The sequence below is a fragment of the Lagenorhynchus albirostris genome, chromosome 1 (assembly GCF_949774975.1).
Source record: "Lagenorhynchus albirostris chromosome 1, mLagAlb1.1, whole genome shotgun sequence".
NCBI lineage: Eukaryota > Metazoa > Chordata > Mammalia > Artiodactyla > Delphinidae > Lagenorhynchus > Lagenorhynchus albirostris.
This window is the reverse complement of record NC_083095.1, coordinates 129,521,155-129,538,968: the sequence shown is the minus strand read 5'-3', so window position 1 is coordinate 129,538,968 and position 17,814 is coordinate 129,521,155. Positions and strand designations below refer to the sequence as shown.

At 37.3% G+C, this 17,814-nt stretch overlaps 1 protein-coding gene and 1 non-coding gene across 2 annotated transcripts in view; one reads left to right on the top strand and one right to left on the bottom strand.

Moving 5' to 3' along the window:
• MYO9A (myosin IXA) overlaps nucleotides 1-17,814 on the top strand; it is a 266,091-nt gene that overhangs the window by 228,660 nt on the left and 19,617 nt on the right. The window contains exons 36-40 of the mRNA XM_060153325.1: nucleotides 3,740-3,932; nucleotides 5,395-5,523; nucleotides 6,324-6,429; nucleotides 7,194-7,325; nucleotides 8,240-8,363. Of these exons, the coding sequence (XP_060009308.1) occupies nucleotides 3,740-3,932; nucleotides 5,395-5,523; nucleotides 6,324-6,429; nucleotides 7,194-7,325; nucleotides 8,240-8,363 (684 nt within the window). The remainder of the gene's footprint in view (nucleotides 1-3,739; nucleotides 3,933-5,394; nucleotides 5,524-6,323; nucleotides 6,430-7,193; nucleotides 7,326-8,239; nucleotides 8,364-17,814) is intronic.
• TRNAG-UCC (transfer RNA glycine (anticodon UCC)) lies at nucleotides 7,475-7,547 on the bottom strand. The gene has a single exon. It is a non-coding gene; the product is annotated as a tRNA-Gly (tRNA).

Sequence of the window (17,814 nt, the reverse complement as noted above, 5' to 3'; positions counted from 1 at the left end):
ACACGGGTTCGTGCCCCGGTCCGGGAAGATCCCACATGCCACGGAGCGGCTGGGCCCGTGAGCCATGGCCACTGAGCCTGCGCGTCCGGAGCCTGTGCTCCGCAATGGGAGAGGCCACAACAGTGAGAGGCCCGCGTACTGCAAAAAAAAAAAAAAAAAATCTTATCTACTTGATGTGTATTGAACCCTGCATCTTACAACTGCCTGAATACACAGTCTTTTCAAGTGCACATGGAACATTTGACAAAATTGATCATATGTTGGGCCATTAAGCAAGTCCCTACAGATTTCAGAGGATTGAATATTTTGAGAGTATATTCTTTGACCAGAATAAAATTAAGCTGTAAATCAACATAAAGATAACTAGACAATCCTCAAATGAAAATGGAAAAATATTTTGAATGAAATGATGAGGAAAGTATGACACAACAAAAGTGTGGGTATAGCTAAATTTGTGATTAGAGGAATATTTATAGCTTTAAGTATATATTAATATACATTAATAATATATTAATGTACAATACATTATAATACACATTAGAAAGGATACAAGGATAGAAATTATGTAAACTTCCATCTGTCGAAGGTAGGAAAAGAAAACCCAGCAAATTAAACCCAAAGGCAATAGAAAGAAGATAATAAAGATAAATAAATGAAATGAAAAACATCTATACAAAAGATAAAAAGCTACAAAGCTAAATTTTAGTTCTTTGAAAAGACAATGCATAAACTCTTAGCAAGAGTGATCAATAAAGAGAATTTTTAAAAAACCAAATCATTCACAAGAAGAAAAACATACACCACAGATACTGCAAACATTAAAAGGAAAATAAAAGGCTATTATGGGCACCTTGATGCTAATAAATTTGACATTTTAGATTAATTGGGCAAATTCCCACAAAAACACAACTAAGTTAAACTAAGTCAAGGAAAAATAGAAAATCTAAAGAGTTATATCTATTAAAATAGAATCTGTAATTGAAAAAGCTTCTCACAAAGACATCTTCAGGCCCAGATGGTTTTGCCATTGAATATTTCCCAGTGTTTAAGGAAGAAACAACACCAGTCTTTTACAGACTCTGCCAGAGAATGGTAAAGAGTAAATACTTCAGTACTTTTTCCCAAATTGAGGAATGAAGATGGTGAAACCTTGAAGTCAATCATGAAAAGGATAAAGGAAAATTTCAGTTCAGGCTGTATCATAAGCTTAGATGTAAAAGCCTTAACCAAAATGTTAGTACATTGAATCTGTGCTAATGACAGATGAAAAAAAAAAGACTTCATGATAAAGTTGTGGCTTTTTTGGTTTTTTTTTGCGGTACACGGGCCTCTCACTGTTGTGGCCTCTCCCGTTGCGGAGCACAGGCTCCGGATGCGCAGGCTCAGCGGCCATGGCTCACGGGCCCAGCCGCTCCGCGGCATGTGGGATCTTCCCGGACCGGGGCACGAACCCGTGTCCCCTGCATCGGCAGGCGGACTCTCAACCACTGCGCCACCAGGGAAGCCCGATAAAGTCGGTTTTTAATCCATAAATGCAAAGTTGGTTTATGGAAAAAATCAGTTTTTTTGAAAAAATCATTCAAAAATAAGTTGATATAATTCACCACATTGAAATAATAAAGAAAAAAATATGGTCATCTCAATAAATACAAAAAAGTTTTAGATAAATTTCAAAAAGCACTCACTATTCAAAGAAAAAAAAAATCAACCACAGAGTGGAAGAAGATATTTGCAGCTTGGATCTACAATATCTAAAAAGCATCTACAAGTCAGTAAGAAAGAGATGGTCAACTCTGTGGAAAAATGAGCACATAATTTAAGCAAGCACCTCACAAGAGAGGATTTCCAAATGACCAATAAACCTATGAAAAGGTGACCAACTTCACTAATCATCAGGGAAATGCAAATTGCAATCATAGTGAGGTATATACCCACTAGAATAGCTAAAATGAAAAACATCTTAACAAGGATATAAAGCAATTGGAACTTTCATACATTACTGGTAGGAGTTTGAGTTAACCTAACAGCTCTTGAAATTATTTGGCAGTACCTATCAAACCTGAACATAAGCATTTCTCATGACTTAGCAGTGCCACTCTAAGATATATACCCAACATATATACATAGATATCTGTGCCAAAAGACAAAAGAACATTTATATCAGCACTATTTGAAGTATCCCCAAACTGAAAGAAACCTGAATGTCCATCAACTGTAGAATGAATAAATAAATTGTGGTATATTTGTATAATGGAATACAATATGACAGTGAGATTAAACTGTTGGTACTCACAAACATAATGTTGAGTGAAAGAAGCCAGAAACAAGAATACATACTGTATTATTCAAAAATAAATAAAGTTCAAGGATAAATGAAACTTAACTCATGGAATGCATATTATATGTTATCATTAATATAATGTTCAAAAGCAGTTAAGACTAATTTGTAGTGATAGAAATACAGATACTGGTTATTTGTGAAAGGTGAAATGCATAGTAGTTGGGAGGGTCTTGAGAGGGAGATAACTGCTGGTTATATTCTATTTCTTGATTTGGGTTCTGGTAAGAAGTGTGCATTCATTTTGTCTAAGTCTGTCAAGCTGTACACTTAACGATTTATATACTTTTTAATATATGTGTCATACTTCAATAAAACTTTATTTAAAATATACAAGGAAATTACTTCGGACAGAAAATAACTAAAGACACCCTGCCACCCCTTCCCGCAGAAGAAAAATAACTAAAAACATATATTGATTTTACAATAAGAACTCAGAGTTCACTTTTTCTCAGTTGAGAATAGTAAAATTAATTTTTCCCTTAATTTCAATAAATAGAAATTTTTAGCATGTTTGCTTTAGATTAGTTGGTTTCAAATAAAACTATTTTGAAGTTTTTGTTTAATACCTTCAAGAATTTTATTTTTTTGCTTTCACAAGTCTTACTATTAATATTCCCAATGCCCTAGGGATAGCCATAACATTTAAATAAATAGATTATACGTGTGCATGTGTGTGTCCTAGTAATAGGAAGAAGGTTGGCTAAAGTTATTTTGTTTTAATTATTGCAGCAAACATTATTTTATTTCTTTTAACAATTTATTAAGCATTTGCCATATACCAGATACTGTGCTTTGTATGTTCACCTGTAACTTAATTTTTACAATAACCCTCTGAGATAGAAAGGTGATATTCCTATTCCCAGCTATAATCTAGTTGCAAATATGAAATAACCTAATTCATATAGTGACAATATATGCCTCTGCCTTTAGCTGTGACATCAATAGTCAGTTAAACTTCCCTTAAGTTTACATAAACACCGAAGCGTTCTTATGCTTCAGAAATTAGTGACAACTAATTAATTTTAAATCAACAGATTTTCAAATGGTACTTGGTGAATGTTTAACATACAAAGTCTGTCCCCTTTCTCCTTTGCCCACATCCCATCTTTACATGAAGAGATTTTTTAAATAGAAAGGGAAACAGTAATCAGTTGCCACTGCCTCCATTCTGCCCCATTATTTGGCAGGGGTCGGGAGGATTCCTAGTGGAAGAGGATTGAAACTAACAGCTCATATATTTATACTCTCAGCATTTATCATAATTCCCTTTCCTCCCAGCTTTCATAACTATGCTTGTAAAACTTGAGGAAAATAAAAAGTAGTTACTCTTAAAGAACTGGATAAATATATTTAACAATGTTTGAATGTATTTGGAAACAAAAATTATTTTCCATTTAGTATGATCCAGAGCTATCATCTCGACAGTTTGGGGTTGAATTATCCCGTTTGACCAGTGAAGACCGAACTGTTCCTTTGGTGGTGGAAAAACTTATAAACTACATTGAAATGCATGGATTATACACAGAAGGTATTTACCGAAAGTCTGGTTCAACTAATAAAATCAAGGAGCTTCGACAAGGTCTAGATACAGGTAAGATAGTGCCCTCTAAATCAAGACCAAATAATTTTATTTAAATAGGTCATCTTATGCTCTTAGCTTTCATCACATGTTGATCATTTTCTTGCAGGCAGAAGAGTGCAGTCTTTTCTGTGGTGCTTGTTTTATCATTTGTAGCTTTCAAAAGAGTCTTTGTTTTTATGTGGTCAATTCAGCAAACATACATTGCATATCATTTGTACAGGCATTATTAGGTGCTTCAGACAGATCTCATTTAATCTTTTTTTAACAGTCTGGTAAGATCATGTCTTTAATTTACAAAGAAGAAAATTTAGGTTCAGGGAAATTGAATAATGAGCTGTTGATGAGATGCAGGGCACTGTGCTGATGTTTTTGTATTAATTTTCACAACAGATCTTTGTACTAATCTTCCCAGACAGTGATTATTATCCCTGTTTACAGATGAAGAAACTGAGGCTTACAGAGGATCTTGCCCAAAGACTCACCACCAATAAGTGACAAAGCTGGCATTTAACCCATAATCTAAACTATTGCCTGTTAGTCTCTGTTATTCTGACTCCAGGTGGTGCTCTTTCTGATGCATATTCTTGCCTTCCTACATTGATGACATAGTTATTTAAATGGATAAGTAGTGAACTGAACATGTATCTGTGTAGAGCTGTAGCCTCAGTCCTGGAATGTATGCAGAGGTTTGACTTTGGCTTTATGTTCAACTTCTACTCTTCACCACTATTAGAAAGGAATAGATTTTTTTTTTTTGTCGCACTGCATGGCTTGTGGGATCTTAGTTCCCTGTCCAGAGATTGAGCCTGGGCCCTCGGCAGTGAAAGCACGGAGTTCTAACCACTGGATCACCAGGGAATTCCCAGGAATAGATCTTTTTGAATCACATATAGGTGCAAAGTTTGTCCCTGTGTCACCAAGAATCTACCCACAGGCATCATTCATCCTATATCATCCCAATCATCTCATGTATAACCCTAGGGAGTTTATAAGTGAAGCACAGTAAAGATTTTCTTTACATTTCCTAAGCTCAATTATCACTGTCATTTCATCTCTGAGAATGACTTAAAATCAGTCTGACTTTTAGAAACTGTCCTTTGGGCCTTTTTTATGTTTGTCATCTGAAGCATCACTACTAAAAGTATCGTTCACAGACCAATCCACAAGAGAAGTACAGAAATTGAGAAAAAGCATTTAGAAACATTCATAGCAATTTAACAGTGCCTTGACATGAAAACTTGTGATCTTTTATTTTACACATCTATCAGTCCGCGACATTTGAAAAACAACCAACAAACAACAACTGTTCCTTTACCACAGTAGGAGCACTGTTCCAAAGCATGGAATTAGATTGTAGAAGATAGTCTGATTAAGAACATGAAGGCATTTTTCAGTCATGATAGTTTCTAAGGTGAATTATTTGACTCTCTGCATGTTTTGGCTTTCTTATCTAACTCTTGTCTCTGAATAGATGCTGAGAATGTAAACCTAGATGACTATAACATACACGTCATTGCAAGTGTATTCAAACAATGGCTTCGTGATTTGCCCAATCCACTCATGACCTTTGAACTCTATGAGGAATTTCTTCGAGCTATGGGTAAGCACAGGCTTCCTGGGTTCAGGGAAGGCCTGCACTTGGGAAAGGAATGCCATCTTCATATTAGATTATTTAGCCGTCCTCTCAGTTGGTTTAGTTCATATAGATCCAAAAGTGATACAGTCAGTACAAAACTGCCAGTGAACTCTCACCTATTCAAATGTTAACTTTTTTAGAAACTCATTAAAAGGTCAGTGTCCTAAAAACTTTCTGAGCAGGTCACCTAGTTGCTTCTTACAAAGAGATTGAAAGACTAAGGTTATAAACAAATTTAAAAATTAAATAGATTTATATTCATTTAAATTGTGAATCTAGGCAAGAACTCAGTGTAAAGTTGGCTGTCTATTTTAAGCCATGCCTAACATGTTGGTTTAGTTTTTCAGTGCTACAGATGTGTAGGATATTGATTAAGGCCTACCTACAAGTGTTTAGGCCCTGAGGCCTGACTCCTCAATTCCCATAAGACTGATTTATAACTTATATAACAATTGATTAATTTTAATGGGGAATTGGTTTGCCACAAAATGCCTGAAAAACTAGGGCATCTCTTGCCCCTTGCTGTAATCAAGAATTACTGGGCTATAGATTAAAACTCATGAGACTGCTTAGAGAGTATAGAACTCAAGCAAAGCGAGATTAGTGGTAACTGTGAGTTGTTCTTCTGCTATACAGGTATAGCTAAAACTCCTAAAAATCAACCCTAGAGCCAGTCGCCCTTGCTACCTAGGGTCTGTCCAGAAGGAATATGTAGTGTATAAGAGAGGATATTCATTCTTATTTGCTGCTCTTACTGCTTTCAGGCCTTCAGGAGAGGAAAGAGACAATCCGTGGTGTATACTCTGTGATTGACCAGCTCTCCCGAACTCATCTCAATACACTGGAACGCCTCATCTTTCATCTAGTCAGGTAACTTCAAGAAACAAAGGAACACTTAACAGTTTCTCTTGGATTCTTTTAAATAAATGAAGAGCTCCTTCGTATGAAAAACTGACAGATCTTTTTTTTTCCTGTTGATAAAGTCAATGCCTCAAACAGGTGGTTATGATTCCTTGGAGCAGAAATCCTCAGCTGAGTTAGATTGCATGGCAGGTGCTTCTCTGCCCTGTTTGAGCTATGTAACACCTCAGTCTCATGGTGGCGCTGTGTAGCCTAGCCTGTTATCTAACTCCCGAGCTAGAAAGGCTGTGTGTCTGTTGACATAACCTAATTCAGAGGAGGAGGGTTCAGACGGAGCTCAGGAATTGACTGACAAAAGACAATTCAGGGGTAGTCTCTCTTCTTCTGATTGTAAATATTAGCAATAGTTGGGAAGAAAGCCACCTTTTTCTTTGGATAAATATCTTATATGACTGTTTGAAAATGCCTTAAAGTGTCTGCATTCTGTAGACATGTTCATCTAGTAACGGTGACCTGGGGCAGTGAGTCACAAAGTTTTCCTTGATCAGCTCTCTGCTTGCCTGACTTGCTTCAAGGAACAGGTAAAAGTACACTTTCCAGAGACAAAGGAACAGATTTGGGAAAAGTCTACAGTATCTTCCTTCAACTGATAGGAACATCTTTCCAGTACTATGCAGTTGATGTCATTGATCTTCTTTCTCTCATCTCTTCTGCCTACCTCCCTGCAATTTTCCTTTTTCATCCTAGTTTCACTTGTTTTTTTTGTTTCTTAGGATTGCTCTACAGGAAGACACTAATCGAATGTCTGCTAATGCTTTGGCCATTGTATTTGCACCCTGCATTCTCCGCTGCCCTGACACCATCGACCCACTACAAAGTGTGCAGGACATCAGTAAGACTACCACGTAAGGCCAGTCACCATCACCTCTGCAAGACCCCAGGGACTTCTGAGTCAGTGTAGTCACTTTATCCAGATATCAAACATAGTGAATGATTTCTTTTTTTTTCCTTTTTCTTTTTTTTGACCATGCTGCGTGTCTTGCAGGGATCTTAGTTCCCCGACCAGGGATCGAACCAGGGCCCCCTGCAGTGGAAGTGCAGAGTCCTAACCACTGGACCACCAGGGAGTTCCCCTAGCAAATGATTTTTTTTTTTTTAAGTTCATATGTTTTTAATAAGATTGCTAGGTGCCACTGGGCTTTTTTATGCTGAAGATGAAAAATTCCTTTAGGTTCTATTCAACTAAGCATCATTTGTTTTGAAGGGCCTTATTTTTTAAATTTGGCTTTTCTTTAGGAATGATTATAGTTTACAAATGTATGTTAAAATACCATTTTACCAAATTACATATACTTTGTGTTTTCCTGTAATCTAGTCTAACTGTAGTCTTATGGCTCCGAATCCCTTTGGTCTTAATACTTCAATGTTCCTGTATTTCACCTTGCCCTTTTTTCATGGACCTCTGATTTCCTTCTAGAGTGGTGATTCTTAACCTTTTCTGCAAAAGGAGCTTTCCCCAAAAAAGCCTAGTGTTTGCGTCCCATTCCCAGAGAGTGATTTAATTGGTCAGGGGTGTGGCCTAGGCATTGGGACTTACAGCTGCTCCTCAGATGGATACTAAAGTGCAGCCAAAGTTGTGAACCACCATTATAAACCCTGTCTCTGAGCTCATAAAATAAGGGATGTTGATTTTTCTTTTATCCTCCAACTATCTACCACACTTAGCTGAAAAATAGTCTGTGGGTGCTACAATTTATTTGATTTGACAATTTATTTGATTGACTTCAGCACTTAACAGTTTTCTCTTTTCCTGTTTCAGCTGTGTGGAGCTGATTGTTGTGGAACAAATGAATAAATATAAGGCTCGTCTCAAAGACATCAGTAGCCTGGAATTTGCTGAGAATAAGGCAAAGACCAGGCTGTCACTGATTCGTAGATCAATGGTAAGATGCAGGACATGGAATCACAGGGGGAAATGGGAGCCTTCCTCAGATTTTAAGTACATATTATGATATGTAGAGAGAGATTATTCTTCGAATCTTTTTCACATGGAACAAGTGAAAAAAAAAAAGTCACCTTATCTCAGGGTACTATGTATGCCTCATGTTTGTTCTTTGAGCTGTCTTTAGTTATATACACAGAATACAGTTAACTATGAAGAATTTTTAAAATCAAGTATTTGGGTAAAATGTTGGTCGTTTAATAATTTGCCCTGTTTTCTTTTCCTGTCCTTTCTATGAAAACATAACCCACCCTAACTTTTGAGTCTACTTTCTTCCACCGTCTGTTCCCAACCTCAACCATGTCACTTTTGGTGGTACGGCCAATAGTTCTGGGATGTAGAGAACTTACTCACTTGCAAGAATGTGAGTCATAGGATATAGAACTCCACTATGAGTCTACTATTATCAAATAAAGATTTCTTTGAGGGTTTATTGCTAGGTTTTGAAAAAAGCCTTACAAAAATGATAATTTATTTCTTCCATTTGCCCATTTGTCTGTTTAATATCTTCCTTTGTAACTGGTGACCTATATATAAACAACTCCATTTCACACTGACCAATAATCAGTAGGGTCTAGATAACTGGAAACCTATTGTTGCATTAAAGTTTAATTATTGCCCATTTACTACCCTTCCCCTGAATTGTAAAACAAAACTGTATTAGTGAACACCCAATCAGATCCCCAGTAAATCTCTAAAGAGAAACAGGCTTCCCCATCATTGTGCCCATGTTTTTGCAGAGGCCCAGCAATACTTCCTCTATACTTGGTAGTTTATACTTAGGTTAGCATTAAAGTAACTCCATTTCTTCCTTTACTATTAAACTGCCTGGCACAGGACAAGTGCACAACAAATGTCTGTAGATTAAGTTAATGAAGGGTGTTCTCTAAAAACAAACATAAACACAGAATTTCTCCAGTCAGTAAAGGTATTAAATAAAGCTCATCACAGAACACGTTCTGAATCTTTTCTCCAGGAAATGAAAACAGAAACCCCATTTAAAGGTGAAACCCTGGGCTTCCCTGGTGGCGCAGTGGTTGAGAGTCCGCCTGCCGATGCAGGGGACACGGGTTCGCGCCCCGGTCTAGGAAGATCCCACATGCCGTGGAACGGCTGGGCCCATGAGCCATGGCCACTGGGCCTGCGTGTCCGGAGCCTGTGCTCCGCAACGGAAGAGGCCACAACAGTGAGAGGCCCACGTATCGCAAAAAAAAAAAAACCCTTTCTGTAGTATGAATTTTTATGAACTCAGTTCTGAGAGGCCCAAGTTAGCAGTGCCCATCCAGGGAAGACAGGAAGAGACCTTTTACTATAAGGCTACTTTTCAAAGTAGGTAGACAAGCTGTGCTTTTTTGCTGATGCTGCGGAAGACAGATATATTCATTCCATTGAAAGATTAAACCTCTTTAATGGGGCAATGACATGTACATTCTAACCTTCTGCTTTCCTTTTCATGTCCTTCCTAATCCAGAAACCTGTACTAATTGCAGTTAGATTTATGAGCATTACCCGCAATTCAGTCTCGGTATGTATTAATATTGCAATGTGTCACAGCCACTTTACATTATTGTCTCTCATCCATCCAGGAGTTGTTCTGCTCTGTCTATCATCCATGCCTGTCCACCCTCCATGTGCAGCCCCAATTCAGGTCCCACTTCCTGATCAGCCTTCACTTGCTTTTCTCTTACTCTCTTTCTTTAGAACCTTTATTTTCTTTCCCCTGTGTCATGCAGTTGAACAATGTCCATTTATAATATTACTGGTTTTTCCTCTTTGTCAAATAAGCCTCTTTGTGGATTTCTTCTTTGGTTGGATCATTGAAAGGTGAACATTGAAAGCATTAAGGTATCAAATAAATTTCTGCTCTGTGAGCTTTGTTCTCATCAGTCTCTTCCTTTAGTACATAAAAACCTATTACTGTTTTTAGCATCCTCCATCATTAGAAATGCTTATTTGCCCATTTCTATCTGTGACTTTGATGGTGTCTTCCTAGACGTAGAAGTATGACTGTTATCTACTCAGCATTTTTTAGACAGTGCTGCAAGTAGTAGTGAGCAAATTGATGGACTGGTTCTAGACTTAAATGATAATAGTATAATAGATCTCATACCAGGATTTCATATTAAAAAAAGAATGGAGAGATGGAACACCAATATATATGGAAACTAATTGCAAAGACTATCCATCTGTGTGTAACCAGTTCATTAAGGATGTCAATTTGCTGGGATATAAATGTCAGTCAGTTTTGCTTTTTATCTAGTAACTGCCTTCCAACTCTACCATGTCAAAATCCCCTTTAATACTGGATATCAACTACCTTAACAGCATCTTTTGACTATTCCATAATTTTTAAATGCTCTAGTCTTAGTCCGGTATTTAAGACTTAGTTCTCTTCATATTATATCTTCATATTATAACATCAGCCACAGGCTTGATCCAGTACTCATCACTTTCTTCCAGGATAGACTAGACCTTAATCTGGGGCTGAAAACTTTGGAGGTGAGTGAGTAGGTTCTTTTTGTCACACACTTCTGCCCTCCCTCCTTTTTTCCTTGTTTTTTTTTTTTTTAATTTTGAAATTCCAGAACATACCTGACTCCAAGAGTTGTTTGTTTTGTTTTTGTTCTTTTAAATTTTTTATTTATTTATATTTTGGCTGTGTTGGGTCTTCATTGCTGCGTGTGGGCTTTCTCTAGTTGTGGCGAGTGGGGACTACTCTTTGTTGTGGTGCGCAGGCTTCTCATTGTGGTGGCTTGTCTTTGTTGCAGAGTACGGGCTCTAGGCACGCAGGCTTCATTCAGTAGTTGTGGCACATGGGCTCAGTAGTTGTGGCTCACAGGCTCCAGAGCACAGGCCCAGTAATTGTGGCTCACGGGCTCTAGAGTGCAGGCTCAGTAGTTGTGGTGCACGGGCTCAGTTGCTCCATGGCATGTGGGATCTTCCCGGACCAGGGCTCGAACCTGTGTCCCCTGCCTTGGCAGGCAGATTCTTAACCACTGCACCACCAAGGAAGTCCCTGCCCACCCTCTTTGTTGTGCTGTTTCTTCCTCTGGTGTTGAAACTGAGAGGAGTGATATAGGAAAGGCAGAATTCTACGTGATATGCCAGTATTGAGGTGACAATATTCTTGGTTGTTCAGCACTACTATTCAAACTCATTGTCAGTAGGCTAAATGAAGATAAGTGGTATCTCCAATTGACCCTGCTGACAGTGAGCAGAAGGCTATAGGCATTGGCAGTCCCTTGCTTTGGTTACACCTTCTGGCTAAACCTGACGGATGGCATTCATACTGTGTGACTCTGATATGTATGTCTTTTTTTTGCCTCAAGACATTACCCAATCAGATCTACCTCCCATGGCCAGTTCTAGGGCCTACAAGCACACTGGGGGAAAGGTTACATTTTTCATACCTTTTGGTTCCCAAGAACTCAAGGTGGGTAAGTCTTGCCTACCTCTCTATCTGACTCTTCCCACCACACTCTTTCCCCATTTCTCTTTTCCCCTGTGCGTATAACAGAGTTGCAAATCAGTAAGTCTTTTGCCTATACAGACAACCAAATGGAATGAAATACCAGTTTCCCTTTCTTTTAGATGAACTCAAACCTTGATTCTTACCTTCTTGATTCTTACCTTCTGGATTCAGTGATGATACTGCTGTTTTCCTGTAAGAGGGGAGGGAATATCCTCTTTTCATAAACTCTGTGTTTCCCTGAAATTCCAATAACGCCCCTTTCTTTTTAGCCTTTTTAGATTTATATTGAGGGAAAGGTGTTAGAATATTGATCACAGTATTGATTTAAAAAAATGAAACTCTCAGTAAGCCCTGAGAGGAGAAGCTGGTACCAGCTACTCTTGGCTTCTTAAAGCTAGAAGAAGGGCTGCTTAATTATCCTCAGCTTTGGATCTTAGCCACAAGTTTGCAACAAAAGGAAAAATCCCACTTAACATCCTATTGTATATGCATCTCTAGCTGTAGAAACGGTGTTAGTCCCAGACTTAAGAACAAGACCGTGTCTAGGACGTATTTGGTATTCATTCAGCATCTAAGGGATTGAATCTAAGAATTGAATCTAGGAGAGAGCAGTGAGTTTTAGGATATTCACTACAAATAAACTAATCAAAGTCAATAGTATTCAGGTCTTCATAGATGAAAAAAATTGCTATTCCATAATTAAATACAATGGTGACTTTGCTGAAATGAAGAGTGAAATGAATTTTCAAAAAGTATGTTATATTATTGCCAATGTGAAAAGTCATTTGGGTTGGGTGTTGAAAGATGAGTAGTAATTTAACAAATGGTGAGAAGACAGGGGAATGACAATTCCAGAGGCAAAGAAGCATGAAACAGATATCTGTGAATAATGACTGCCTTGTGTAGCTTGAGCTGGTCAGGTGGTGTGGAAGTGGCAGAAGAGTTTGGGAAGGTAGACTGGAACCAGATGTGCAGCATTAAGAATTTTGGGGCTTCCCTGGTGGCGCAGTGGTTGAGAGTCCGCCTGCCGATGCAGGGGACACAGGTTCGTGCCCCGGTCTGGGAAGATCCCACATGCCACGGAGCGGCTGGGCCCGTGAGCCATGGCCGCTGAGCCTGTGCGTCCGGAGCCTGTGCTCCGCAATGGGAGAGGCCACAACAGTGAGAGGCCCGCGTACCACAAAAAAAAAAAAAAAAAAGAATTTTGAATTTTCCCGTTTTGAAGCACTTGGGAGCTATGGAAAGGTTTTGAAGTAGGGGAATGTCACCATCATTTCTTTTAGAAAAATAGCTGGTAGCATTCTAAAGAAGAATGGATTAGAGATGGGCAAGACTGGCAGCCATATATCAGTTAGGAGACTCTTGACTTGTAAGTAATCATATTTGCCATCACTATAATAGGTTGAATCCTGATCATGTCATTTTGAAAATATGTTTCTGCTACCATGTACTTTCCACAGAATTAGATTTATGGAGCATAATCTTTGACTCTAGGCTATTCCCAGAGTAGGATTTCAGAATATGATATGCTCACAGTCCATCCAGTTATGCCTGGATGGTTTTTTTTTGTAACTTATTTTTGTTATAATTCTAAGCATAAGTATTGATTTAGTATTATTTAAGATAATATAATATGAAGAATATAATTTGAAATAAAGTTTACTAATCTATAGAACCCTCACAAATTATCCTCTTGAAAGATGTTACACACAAAGGTTTTCATAGCCAAACAAAGTTTAGCATATAATGTGCAGTACTTCCAAAACTTTAATGTGGAGTGCTTTCTTCATGATGAGTCTAGTTGAACAGGGGTTCTAAAAAAAGCATTTTAAAAACAACATTCTAATTTTTAAAAATAGTATCAGTTGCTATTTTATGTACTCAGTTTGGAATTTTAAAATTGCTCTAAGTCTTTTCAGGATTTTCTTGCGGCGCTCATAGTGGTTGGCAGTACTTATAAATTTTGCGTCATCTAGGCTTATTGAAGAACTTACCTGCATGTCTCTGTTAGAAATTTGCATACCTGCAATTCTGTATCATTGTGGATCTGTGGGGGTAAGCTATGCAACTGAGAACACCAAAAGAAGCAAGAAATGCCCTTCCAGAAGTTAAGTATTAATAATTGGAAAGTTAAGAATCAATTGAAATGTGGCAGCTTTGAAGAGCTCCAAAGGAAAAAGATATTCCAAGTGTGGACTTGATTCTAGCAAAGGGTCCTGTCATTTCCTTATGTTAGTGCATGCTGTCTAAGTCTACTGTTCACATTCAGGTGACTTGACATAATAAGAATCAGACCCAGAGAATGAAGATTTTCTGAGAATATAGAAGTGTTCTTACTGTTTCTGGTACTGACCAGAAAGTATTTTTGTAGTATTAATCTTTTTTTTTCCAAGATATAATTGACATATAACATTCTTAGTTTTAGGTATAGCACAATGATTTGATATATGTATATATTGTGAAGTGATTATCATAATAAGCTTAGCTAACATTCATCACCACATACAGTTAATAATTTTTTCTTGTAATAAGAACGTGTAGTGTTCTCTTTGATAACACCACAACAGAAGACCCTTGCTTTTTCTATTCCTCCGGAACCCTCTTTCAAAGATCATGATGGTAAGCAAGAGGCATTACTTGAAGATCCACATGCAGGAAACATGCAGCGCCAATGATGAGGAGGATTAGGCACAGGACCTCTTTGGGAGAGTAGGCAAAAGGAGAACAGTATTTGTGCTCTTTTTTGTGAATTGTGAAAGAAGCATCTCTTTTGAAGCCTTGAAATCATCTCTCACAGATGTGGACAAATGGGAAGAAAAGTTATGTAGGGAATTCTTGTAGATAGAATTCCATAGGAGTGGAAGAACTACAGTAATATCTGGCAAGGGGACGTGACGCTATTCAAGAGGCCTGAAAATTAGGTTCGGGGGAATAAAAGGCAGAAGTTAGCAAGTAAGGAAATATAAGGATTCTGTGATCTTGGGATGACAGGATTATATGTGAGAGAAGAGAAGGTGAAGATTTACAAACAGCAGAGTGAGTGAGCCAGGTGGGTTAAGAGTTTAGAGAGTAAGAAGTACAGAATACTAGACAAGAATAAATGATGGTGGCTCGCTATGCAATTTTTGCTGCTAGATCTACCAGTTGTATCCTAAAAATAGATTGTTAAATATTTTCATTTCACTCTTTTATCTCCTTTTTTAAAAAATTCAGATTTGAAACTTAATACTAGCTCTTTTTGTATAATGATGTACTCAGTGCTTTTAAAGAAGCTGTTTTCTCACAGAACTTGAAAGATAAACTATTTTATATTTATCATTTTCAAATGACTGGAATTATTTCTTTCTCTTACAGTATATAATATCTTTTAAAACTAGGCATTTGATAAATCGAAGATCTTGTGTTTCTACATAAAAGACACATTTACACACTTGTTTCATGCTCATTGTGGAAAAATTTGAACAGTAGGGTAAAGTGCAAAAAGCAGGAAGAAAATCACAATTTTCTATTAATATTTTTAGAATACTTATATTTCCCTTGAACTTTTTCCTTATGTATATGTAGTGAAGTTATGACAGTCCTATGGTATTCATAGTTTTATGGTTCTTTTATTATTATTTATTTATTTAATTTATTTATTTTTTTGCGGTACGCGGGCCTCTCACTGTTGTGGCCTCTCCCGTTGCGGAGCACAGGCTCTGGACGCGCAGGCTCAGTGGCCATGGCTCACGAGCCCAGCCGCTCCGCGGCATGTGGGATCTTCCCAGACCAGGGCATGAACCCGTGTCCCCTGCATTGGCAGGCGGACTCTCAACCACTGCGCCACCAGGGAAGCCCTTCTTTTATTATTTTAGGAAGATTTTTGTAGAGTTAAAACATGAATTCAATTCAGTATTGTAAATCCATTTGATATTTTTAAACTTACAGTTTTACTAAATAAAAATGAGACTACTTTTCAACAAAAGTGTAACAGTTCTGTTGTGTTTTAGGCACTTGTGCTAGGTGCTGGAGGTATAGAAATGACAAGATCTCTTCTTTAGATAAATTAACAGTCTAGTAAGCAAAGGTATAAATGGTTGTAGTTCAGTTTACTAAATCTCATCTTGTCTATTCAGAAAGCTGTAGGGAAGCATAGAGAGCTAGATGACTTAATACCTGAGAACACTGAATAAACTTCAATGGCTAGAATGTAAGATTTCTTGGTAAGAATGAAGGAAGGGAAGAGTGATAAGATATAATGAATTAGCAAATAAGTTTTTGGGTTCTTAAATTCCAGGATTAGTAGTTTGGATTTGATCTTTTTAGGCCTTGAGAGGCCATCAAAGATTGTCTAAGAGTTTCCTCTTTTAAAAACACTGGACATAAAGTTTCACAGAGGAATTTTACCAACCCTTTAAAAACATAACAATACAATTTAATCTGTTCCAGAGCTGAGAGGGAAAAGGTCTTTTTTTATGAAAAGAGAGTGTAACATTGGTACTTTTTAACACCCTGCCCAAAAAAGAAAAACTAACAAAAATTTTACACGAAAGTATTAAAGGCAGCAGAGTACAGGATGGGCTCTGGACTAAACTTTTGTGTTTAAATCCTAACACCAGATTACTAGCTATTGTGACATGGGCAAGTCATTTAATCTCCATGCCTCAGTTTTCTCATGTATAAACTGGAGTTAATAGTACCAGACTCACAGGATTAAATGAGTTTTTACTTGTAAAGCCATAGAACAGGACTTGATACACTGAGATATATATATATTTACACACATATATATACACATATGTGTATATCAATAAAACACTTGATATATAAATTCAGAACTGCCTCATCTGTGAATATTAATCCCCAAATCCCAAGTTAAAATATTAGCAAGCATAGTTCAGTGGCCCATAAACATAAACTTTGACTAAGTGTGATTTAACCCAGGAATGCAAGAATGATTCGATTAGCATAATTCACCATGTTAATTGATCTGTAGGAAAAATATAATATTATCCTCATAGATATTTAAGGGGCATTTGATATAATTATACAGGTATTTTTTTAAATTCTTATTAAAATAGGGATATATCTATAATTCCTTAGCATGATAAAATATATCTGTTATATCCCCCAAACCAGTATCTTGCTTAATGGAGAAACATTGGAAGCTTTCTAATTAAAACTGGGAAAAGGCAAGAATGTCCATTATCCTCACTGTTATTTGCCCTTGATCTGGAGGTACTATCTAATGCAATTGGGTAATAAAAAGGAATCAGAGGTATAAAACTTATAAGAAGAAGTAGAATTATCACTATTTTCATTATGACTGTATATATGCAAAACTCAAGAAAATCAACTTAAAAACTAATTAAAATTATAGGGTATCTGAGTACCATTGATAACTTTGATATGTACTACCCATTGGATGATATAATGGAAGAAAAATGCCCATTTTTATTAGCATGCACTCAAAACAGCAACATAAAATACCAAAGAATATACTTAAGAAGTGTAGAACAAGAAATGTGGAAGATTTATACAGAGAGAGTCTTAAACCCCAAGAATTACAAAAGAAGATTTGAACAAATAAATGCATTTGGAAAGGAAGACTGAATATATAAAGATGTCAGTTCTTCCTAAATTCATCTATTCATTTATTGTTCTAACACCCAGTAGGATGGAGAGAGGATCTGTTGAGACTCACCTAAACTTTCAGACTCATAAGACTACCGTGAGCTACACTTGGCATCAGAATCATGTAGAAGAATATGGGACAGGAAGCACAGCATGCCAGCAGACAACATAAGGTCTTCCTTTTATGCCAGAGTCGTCGTAGCGAGTCATGCTGCCACGCCACCATCAGGGTGTTAGCTATATCTTTAGTCTCTCAAGTCACAGCTCAAGTGCAAGGAAAAAGAGGTCCACATTTAGTGGTTGCAGA